The 10,939-nt window shown below is 37.6% G+C and overlaps 1 protein-coding gene across 1 annotated transcript in view; it reads left to right on the forward strand.

Moving 5' to 3' along the window:
• The window catches only part of LOC143041740 (2-oxoisovalerate dehydrogenase subunit alpha, mitochondrial-like), a 118,686-nt gene extending 111,432 nt beyond the window's left edge, over positions 1 to 7,254 (forward strand). The window contains exon 9 of the mRNA XM_076213752.1: positions 4,557 to 7,254. Within this exon, the coding sequence (XP_076069867.1) occupies positions 4,557 to 4,638 (82 nt within the window). The 3' untranslated portion in view covers positions 4,639 to 7,254. The remainder of the gene's footprint in view (positions 1 to 4,556) is intronic.
• The last annotated feature ends 3,685 nt before the right edge of the window (positions 7,255 to 10,939 follow it).

Raw genomic sequence — 10,939 nt, forward strand, 5'->3', positions numbered from 1 at the left:
CACTCTAACCACTACTCCACACTTTCGTCCTGTATTCACGCTCGTCGTATCAGCAATAATCATTGAGATTGCGCCCCACAAGTGAAATTCTTCCAAGACGCTTTTCAGTCCTTCTGCAATGGTCTCAGCCTTGCCATCACACAGCTTCAGAGCAGCAAGTTTGATTTCATTTGTTTCATTCTTGATGACAACTGCTTGATATTTCCATCAATATGTTTACCATCGAAATGCAGGCTCCATTTCTGATTGCGTAGCGTGATCAAATGTTTCTTCATTTCACCAGCTTTCTTGAAGAGTGCCTTGTAAACTCCTTGCTGACTAGGGGCTGGGATATCAATGCCCTCCTCTGACAACTGTATGCAAATTTTTTATGCTTTTTTGGTAGAAATGTTTGTTCCAGTTACAAGTCTCATAGCTATTGCTGATTTGTTGTGCATTCTTGTGGTGTAAGCGCCATCACTATCACTATCATTCTGGTCAACTATTTCATCTTCACCATTATTGTACTCTTCAGTCTCTTCTCCTTCAGAGTCACTGTCATTATCCAGGGATGTTGGATTAGATAAAAAGTGGGAGGCTTCAGTTTCAGAACATCTTCTCTTAGAAGGATAGACTGTGTGCTTGCTTGCAGCTTTGCCTGTCGAATAGCCTACTTTGGCCTTGCTTTGGAGTTGGATGAAGTACAACTTTTTGTCATCAGCATTGAGCCATTCACCGTGGACTTTGGTGATATCGAACAGTTCTTCTAATGGCTCAAATTTTCCTTTCTTTGCACATTTGTCATACAAATGAATCACTTGTTCAAGCTTGGACTGTATTGCTTGCTCGGAAATGTTTGGAAAATTCAGTTTATCTCTCCAAAGTAGTGTCATCTCGTTTGATAATTCTGCTACTCTCTTCTTTCTGCCTTTAATTGATTTCCCAAGAAACTGGTACCGACCAACAATCTGCTCCTTGAGTGGCATTCGGCTTCTGCTGGCCAGTGAAGTTTCTTCAACAGGCACATGACCTCTATGTGAATGGGACTGGAACTGCACCAAATTTCTCCTCCATTTTTCCTTGTTCTTTTGAACAACTTAGAAGCTTTTTTTGAATGACATACTGCTCACAGTTGTAAAGCCTCTACTCTGAAAATCAAAACAAAAATAAGAAACAATGAACATATAGAAGTTTCTAATTTGTGTTTTCATGCTGATGCTATGTAAATCACGTTTCTAAAATTGAATATAAAAATTGAAAAGTGTGAATTGGATAATTTTCACTGTTAATGTTATAGTTTGTTTGAGGGCCAATTCCAACCTTTCTGTGTTTTTGTCTTATTCTCTGATAAATTAACACTCTTTGATATCGTAATAAAGCATGAAATACCCGACGAACACAAACAAAATATGAGATATTTCAGGATCAGCTGTGTCAGCTGATTAGACCTTGAAGAATACTCGTTCTTGACGGTAGTTTTATTAACCACAAGAACGAGTATTCTTTATGAACAAAAACATCTCATCAATAAGGTAATATCGAAAAAACCGTCAGCATGCTATGTTCTAAGCGTCGGTGTTAGATCTGTCACATGGATGCACCTGTACTCGAGTACAACCTTACAGGCCTGCACCAATATTTTTACTGTTATAACTCATTTTCAAGGATAAGTTTACCCTTCCTTTGTGTTCTATATTTTTCTCTGATATATTAGCACTGTCTAATATCATAAAAAAAAAAACACTAAACATGTATAGTAATACATAAAAGATGTGATATTTTGACAGCAGGGATGATACTTTCAGTAGAATTAAGATTTTATTGTTTACATTAGTAGCATCAAAGAAAAAGGGATTATTTAAATATGAAAGAAAATGTATCTAATGTACAGGACTACAGGTAAACTGAATTAAATTATATAGAAAATATATTATGTGACAATTTGTGTATTTGGGCCAATTTCTACTCATAGGAGTATAAAAAGGGGGTTCATGGGTGAACTTTTTTAAAGATAGCTTAAAAGTGAGTTTATTTCAGCTACTTATGCATAAAAGCTCATCTAAATATGATACAGGAAATTGTTTTTGAGAAAAAAAAAATAAAAAAGTATCCTTAGTGCACATTCTTTTGCGTGTGTGTGTGGATTGACAATAAATGCCTACAGCTAAAAGGTGAAGAAATGTATCAATCTTCAGAATATATATGGTTATAGGGGTTTATTTGGAAGAACCTAGGAAGAGTTTGTAAATAATAAATTTCCACCACACTAAAATTAAATGAAAATAAGCAATATTTCAACATTTGGTAAAATTATACAATCATTTTACATTTGCATTATTTTTTTCTTACAAAAGCTATCATGGTTTGTGGCAACATTAATTTCACAAATATAGATTATATTTATGAACACACACAATGTTTTGTTTAATTATATTGATTCTTATGTTACAAAAATAATAACTTAAGGGGGGACTACAGTAGTGGCATGTTCCCTCACCATAAACCACCTAACTTTTACCCTTAACCCTAACCAATATGCAGTATATATATATATATATATATATATATATATATATATATTCGTAAATAGCTGGAGTCCAGGAACCATTATTATGGGAGAAAGCATACGCTGGACTCGACGTTCGTCAATTTATTCCGACGTTTCGAACCCTGTCCGGGGTTCGTCTTCAGGGTAATACAGTGGTAGCAATGGAAATGTACATAAATAAGGGGAATTTGGTACACTGGGACAGGTCTCCACAGTAACCGTTACAATCCGACGCAGTTAAACCAAATCAAAAACACAAAAGAGAAACAAATATAAATAAAACTATAAAATAACAGGTGCAATACTTCCTTGAAAAACATTCACCGAGTTTACCATAGAAAAATATGTATATATATAAATAAAGAAAATATAGTGAAAGTTGTAAGGATTCACCCCGCTACCGATGGGTCGCACCACTGTGCACTCCCGTGGAACAAATGTCCCGCGTAGCATGTATATCACGAATAAAAGAAATTGGAACAAGAACACAAAATCCATCAATATCATAAACATAAACATTGAAATAAATAAGAAAAGCAGTATGAAAAAATGCCCCCCAAGATTTCCATTGCTACCACTGTATTACCCTGAAGACGAACCCCGGACAGGGTTCGAAACGTCGGAATAAATTGACGAACGTCGAGTCCAGCGTATGCTTTCTCCCATAATATATATATATATATATTTTTTTTTTATTATTATTAAATATAGCTTTAAATACTCCCCCTCCTAGGTGTGTGCCCCCCCCCCCTCCTGAAGTTGGGAAACCCTAGTTTGAAAATACATGCATACACAAACATATCATGTATTTACCTAGTTGTACCTAGTTGTATTTTACGGGAAGGGGATTTATGCTCGTCGAATCCTGTCTTCATATCTCATTTTATCTAAACTATTTTTAGATTTATGTATTGTTTTTGCACACACCACTTTCTCATCTAACTTGTTCCAACTGTCTATTACTCTGCAAGGAAACCTGTTTTTTTTTTTTTTTTTTTGTACACATTCTTTTGTGTGTGTGTGTGTGTGGATTGACAATAAATGTCTACAGCTGAAAGGTGAAGAAATGTATCTTGTTTATCTTCAGAATATATATAGTTATAGGGGTTTATCTGCAAAAATGTAGGTGTTTGTGAATGAACTATTTCCGACCACACAAAAATTAAATGAAAATAACCAATATTTCAACATTTGGGAAAATTATACAATCATTTTCCATAAACATGCTTCCTTCTTACAAAAGCTATCATGGTTTGTGGCAGCATTACTTTTACAAATGTAAATATTTATAGATACATACAATGGTTTGTTTAATCATATTAATTCTTAAATCATAAAAGATACTACGCGACTTCCAGTGATACTCCAGAACCCACCTAACTATATCCCAAAACCCTATTATTATTATATATATATATATATATATATATATATATATATATATATATATATTTTTTTTTTTTTTTTTTTTTTTATAATGAAATATAGTTATCCAAGTACCTGGAGTGATTGGGTATCAGAATATTTATGGTTGTGGGAGTCTATCTCTAACACCCCAGGAGGAGTTCGTGTACAAACAATTTTTTTTTTTTTTTTTTCCCCCTCCGAAATGAGATATAGTTATCCAAGTACCTGGAGTGATAGGGTATCAGAATATATATGGTTATGGAGTCTATCTCTAAAACCCTAGGAGGAGTTCGTGTACAAACAAATAATCAGACAGACATAGGCTACTACTTTATTATAATAGATATATGTATGTATGTGTCTAGGGACCTTGTCAAAAGTTTTGTATATCTGACTTATCTTAACTGTTCTTTCTGGTGAAGCTTTTTAAATTGAATTATTCCAGTACTTGTGTGATCTCTTTGAGCAGTGTGCTGGTGGAGTGCCCTTCTTGGAATCCTTAAAATTTGTATTCCATATTTTGTTCTTTGTTCATTCAAAAGTATCAGAATAAGGACTTAAGCCTTTGTAAACTTCTGAACAATTTTAATGATGTTTAATTCTTTTCATTCTTTTCCATCAGGAGCCAAATGCAGTATATGGTGGAACATGTGAAGGAATATGAGGAACACTATCCAGTCAAGAACTATGCCAAGGAAAGGTGAACAAATATTGAGCTCAAGCCTGAGAGAGGTACAACTCAGGCTGTGTAGATAAGTCATCCTTACATTGGAACATATTAACTCCATACAGTGGTGAAGGAAAATGAAGAATTTGGACATACTCAGGACAATTGCAAGCACAGGATTTGGAGAGCAGGAAACACAATGTATGAATAAGTCATAAAAACTTCATTTAACTACGCTTCCACGGGATGATATCCAGCATTTAAGAAGATAGACAACCCACAAATGATATAAAATAAAACTTAATATTGTCTGGCTGCTAAAAAATAATACCAATAGAACATCTAAGCTTGGAAACGAAAATTCTTCTCGCATAAGAATAAGCACACTAATTCTATAAATGAACCCAAGAACCCACCCAGCCCACACATCACAGCACACATACACAGCCTACCAAATGCAACATTAAAACAACTCCAACAGCATTTTACTCATCTATAACAACTTACCACAAGTACTCCACAATGCATCCTTACAAAACTGGATACACTCACAAATGACAAATTGGAAATATCCCAATAGACTGCCTAATACTATACTTCACATAACCCCAGAAATGAACCCAACAGAGAAACCACTCCCAAGACAAATAAGAATTGCATTGGCATGCATATATTCAGATCAACCTACACTGAAACCATGCTAACATAGAATTGGCCTGACAGTAGACACCAGTTGCCATAGGTGCAGCTATCATACTAAACTCTCCTACACACTTATTTCAGACAGATCCACAAAATCTCGTCACTGGGTGACTTGTAGGCAGAATTCCTGAATGTGGCCAAATCCTGGGAGTTGCAGGTCCCTTGCAAAAGAGCCAGGGTAATAGATTCAGTGATTGCTTGAACAAATTTATACATTCTAGAATGTGTACATAGTGATATTTTTGTAAATTTCTTATTAGATTGAAAATTGCAATATTGTGATTTTATAAAACTGACATGAGTTAGCTGTTGATTATTACTTTTCTGTATCATCCAACTTTTATGTGGCAGGTCCAGATTACTTCTGGATAATTATATGATGACTAAACTGAGCTATAACCCAGGTAAAATGGATTTATTACATATTGAGATTAGCTGCCATTTTTATTGCCAAAAGCTGCAGTACTTGTATCAGTTTGGGTAGATGTTTTTTGTATTAAGTTAAAACTAGGCTTTTTATGTGATGAATTAGAGTAAATCATAGGATACCAGTCTCCACCTGCTAGTACAAATAGTCATTTAGAATAAAAGGTGGAGTCTCTGGGTGTTTACTGAGAAATCTGTAGGGTCTTCAGGTCTTCATTGTGTTGCAGCTGTGACATAAACATATGTAATGTTTTTGACATTTATGAATTATAGAAAATAGGTGTTCTGAATAAGTAAGAAGGGGTGTGGGACTGAGACCAGTTTAACTTGTATTCGGGAAGTATTTTGTATGTATACCAATATAAAAAGAAAGGTCTTAGGTGTGTGTGTGTGTTTGTCTATATATATATATTTTATGTACCAAGGGCTTCTTCCTCCATTACAAGGAAGGTAGCCCTTGTAAGTGTGTGTGTGTGTGTGTGTGTATATGTATATATATATATATATATATATATATATATATATATATATATATATATATATATATATATATGCGTGTGTATTTGCCTAATTGTACTTACCAAATTGTAGTATACAAGAAAGTTATACTCAGGATACACTGTCATTTATTTTCCAGTTTTATGTTTTGAAATTGTTTATGGATTTAACTCTATTAGTTTCAAGGATATTTTTAGAGTTGATGTATCTGTAAAGAAAGCTGTATTTCTTGACATCTTGTCGACCTCTTTTTTATAATGTAGTTATTTGTTTCCCTGTCTGGTATATTAACTGCATGTTATTGTGAGGTTAAAATCTGCTCAGTAGCATGCAGCTGATGCTTTAGGGTCTATATTGGGTGCCCCTATGGACCAGAGTCACACATAATTTTGTCTGTGATAGAGAAAATCTCAGAGAGAAATTATGCTACTTTATTATACTGTGGCTGACCCTCCATTATGCTGTCCTCCCACTATTAATACTGTCCTAAACCTCTTCTCTGAATATACATTTCCTTTTTTGTCAAACCCTGTGGTAGGGGAGAAAGAATACTGCCACCAAGTCTTCCCACTTGAGATGTAAAAGGCGATTAAAATGAGATGGGGATAGGACTAGACATCCTACTCTCTGTAGCCCCAAAGAGGACATTCCTAAGAAAAAAGCAGTCATAAAAGGATCTGGGAGTTTAACAACCAAAATCCTTAGGTTTGTGCCTTTTAATGTACGTGGATGTGGCACAGATGAGAGTAAAAAGGGAAGAGATAAACAGTATATTTGTGAGAAGAAAGATGGATGTGCAGGCAGTGAGTGAAACTAAGTTGAAAGAGAGGGGCAAGTTTGAGCTTGGGAGGGTGTTAGAGTGAAGAGAGGACGAGGGAGAGAAGGGGTGGCTATATAAGTGAAGAGATAGGTAAGCATGTGGAGTGGAAGGATTCTTCAAGGTTAATGTGGATGAAGGTGAAACTGGGAAGGGAGATGTGGGTCTTTGTAAGTGCATATGGGCCTGGTATAAGAGTGTAGAGGAAAAGCTTTTTAAATAGATTTAAATTAGTGCATAGAGGGTTTAGGGACAAATGTCCATGTAGTGGTATTGGGAGATCTTAATGCTAAAGTAGGAGATGATCCAAAAGATGGAGTGGTTGGGAAGTGTGGAGTTCCAGGGAAAAATTGTAGTGCAGAGGTGGGGATTTAGAGTTGATATCTTTTAGGAAAAAAAATTAGGGATAAGTACACCTGGGAGAGGGCGGATGGAAGGGTGGTAGATGGGCATTAATGGACTAGATGGTGGTAACTAGAAGAGTAGGAAAAGTTGGATGTATATGTTGTTAGTGGAGAGAATGGGGGAATATTAGATAATTTTTGGCGGAAGGTACATTGAGAGTGGAGGATAGATGGAGAAAGAGGAAAAGGTCAGAAGGGAGATGTTTAGAATAAACTGCTAAAATGAAAAAGAAAAGGAGAAGGAGCACAATAGGAAGCTGAGAGAAGAGTGGGAGGGAGTGAAGGATAGAGTAGAACTAGAGTGGAGGAGGAATGGGGATGTTTCAAGGAGGAAGAAACACAAGATGTGCAGAGATGGTGTGCGGAACAAGGAGGACAGGAGGAAATAGAAGGAAAGGTAGTGAGTGGTGGGATGATGAAGCAAAAAAGGTTATAGAAGAGAAGAAGCAAGCATTCACAGATTGGTTGCAAAATAGGACATGAGAATTATATGAGAGGCAGTGCTGGTTTAACCTAGTAGCCCATAAAGCATGTATTTATTTACCTAGTTGTATTTCACAGGATGAGAGCTATGCTTGTATTGACCCGTTCTCGTATCTCTCCGCATCCAGTGTATTCTTAAAATCTTGTGTAGTTTTGGCACTCACTGTTTCTCCATTTAGTTTGTTCCAGACATCAATCACTCTGTGGGAAGCTATTCTTTTTCAAGTCTCTTCTGTAACTGTCCTTCTTTAGCTTCTTTTCGTGTCCTCTTGTTTTTCTTCTGTCCTATTTTGATAAGTTGTCTCTATCAAGAATTTCCATCCCTTTCATAATTCTGTAAATGGTTAACAAATCACCTCTTTCTCTTCTCTGTTCCAGTGTTGATAGATGTAATTTCTCCAATCTTTGTTCATATGTCAAATTTGATAGTGTAGGTGCTACAGGCCCTGCACTTCAGGGGGTCCTGCAGGGATTTAGAAAAATAACAAGTGTTTGCCTTAGTCACTGAAGCCTGAGACTAAATAATTGTTAATTTTCCCGAGTTTTTTTATATTATAGAAATATAGAACATTTCATTAGAGCATTGTAGTCTGATAAGAGCATTAACAGACTAACAGTAGATTTATCAATTGATTTTGTAAATTTAAAAAGTTATATGCCTATGCACATCATATAGTTGTGTTGATTTTACACATCCAAATGTGGAAGCGCTCTGGAAAAACTACACATAGGGGCATGTGAACAATTGCATGCATATTTGCACAGCTGCCTGGTTGTTTACATACAGGAAGGGAGTATCGTAGTTAATGTGACCGAAAATGTAGTCTTTGGATCTTTGTTCAATTATTATATTTGCACAATCAGTAACAACAATGGGTGAAATAAATGAAGAATTTAGTGATAAGGAAACTGCAAAGCGACATCTTGACGGAAGTACAATAGAGTCCCCACTTGGTGTAATTAAGAAAAAAGCATGTCTGAATGAGACCCCAAAGACATACCAAATGTTTGATAGAGATGTCTTCTCAGGGTTTAAGGGGACCTGTGGACGCGATCACCTGTAAAATTCTGGCACATGAACGAATTTTAGGTACATGCATATACCAAGGCTTTTTTCCCCTTACAAGGGAGGTAGCCAAAAAGGAAAAGGCATAAAATCATTCCCATCCATTCCATCCCTGAATACACTCCACACCCCTCCACCCTCCCTCTTCCCTCTTATCTTAGCACCTCCTGGATGACAGGCCATCCCTGCACCTTGTCCACTGCCCTGGGTCAGAAGCAGTGTCGCAAGACACAGCACATCCACAGCAAGGCCGCTTCATTAAATCGGCGACCCCCCCCCTCTCCATCCCCCCATGCATAACAGGAGAAGACGGGGAGAAATCCCTTCAGGCTGTGTCAAATTTTGCCCACACATACTACCTCACCGCCCATTCCACCTCACACATCACATCATCAATATACAACCATTCTCCATTCACCCCTGTCTTCTGTCCTCTCCCGTCCTTCCTCAACAGACATTCCCCTCTTCCCCAAAGCCCCCTTCACCCCATCCATCCACCTCATCCTAGGATGTCCCCTCATGTTCACTCCCTCCACATCTGCCTTCCATACCTCTTTTACTAGTCTTTCTTCACTCATTCTTTCCATGTGTCCAAACCATCCTAATACTCTTTCATCAACCCTATCTCCCAACTCCCTTTCCACCCCTGTTCTCCTCACCTCCTCATTGCTCACTCTAGCCTAGTAACCCCCATCATACTTCTCAGACATCTCATCTCAAACACATTCAAACTCCTTCTCTCTTCCTCTCTTATGTTCCATGTTTCTGCCCCATACAGTGCTGTTGGCACAATCACTCCTTCATACAGTCTCCTCTTAGCATCCATTCCCAAGTCTATTCCTCATTACACTTTTTAATCCACCAAGGCATTTAATCACTTCTCTCAATCTACATTCTACCTCCACCTTCACTCCACCTTTTCCTGCCACATTTGCACCCAAGTATCTAAAACTATCCACTTCCTCCAGTCGCACTCCCTTAATGCTCACTTCCAGTCTACTGCCACTTTCATCCCTTTTACATCTCATCACCTTACTTTTACCCACATTTATCTTCAGCTTTCTTCCATCACACACTCTCCCAAACTCTGTCACCAACTTCCTCAATCCCTCCTCCGATCCTGCCACAAGCGCTGTGTCGTCCGCAAGCAACAGCTGGCTCATCTCCCACTTTTCTCCATTTTCTTTCACCATCTCCAATCCCTGACCCACTACCCTTGCATTTACCTCTCGCACTACCCCATCCATGTATAAGATGAACAGCCAGGGCGACATAATGCATCCTTGACGAAGTCCCACCTTTACCTCGAACCACTCCCTCTCTCCATTTTTAATCCTGACACAAGCTCTACTACTCTCATAAAAACTCTTGACAGCTCCTAGAAGCTTTCCTCCTATCCCGTATATTTGCATAACCTCCCACAGTGCCTTTCTGTCTACCCTATCGTAAGCCTTTTCCAGATCCATAAAAGCCAAAAAACATCCTTCCCCTTTTCTATAGCTTTCTCACATATCTAACCACAAAGATATGATCTACACAACCTCTACCCGTCCTAAATCCACACTGTTCCTCACCAATTACTCCCTCTGTTCCTCTCCTAATCCTCTCAATCAAGATCCTCCCATAAGCCTTCCCAACTACACTTAACAAGCTAATCCCTCTGAAACTACTACATTCACACTTGTCCCCCTTTCCCTTGTAAAGTGGAACTATACAGGCACTCCTCCAGTCCTCCGGCACTACCCTCTCTCCAGCAAACATTAAATAACCTCACCAACCAGTCCACCATCACTGTACCTCCTTTTTTTAGACATTCTGCATGGCATCCATCCAGACCAGGTGCCTTACCTGCTTTCATCATCTTAACAACTGCCTTCACTTCATCCTTCCTTATTTCTCTTCCATTTTCCTCACTCATCACGGTCATTTTCTTAGCATTTCC

The sequence above is a fragment of the Oratosquilla oratoria genome, chromosome 32, assembly GCF_046742065.1.
Source record: "Oratosquilla oratoria isolate Oo_2021 chromosome 32, ASM4674206v1, whole genome shotgun sequence".
Classification (NCBI taxonomy): Eukaryota; Metazoa; Arthropoda; class Malacostraca; order Stomatopoda; family Squillidae; genus Oratosquilla; species Oratosquilla oratoria.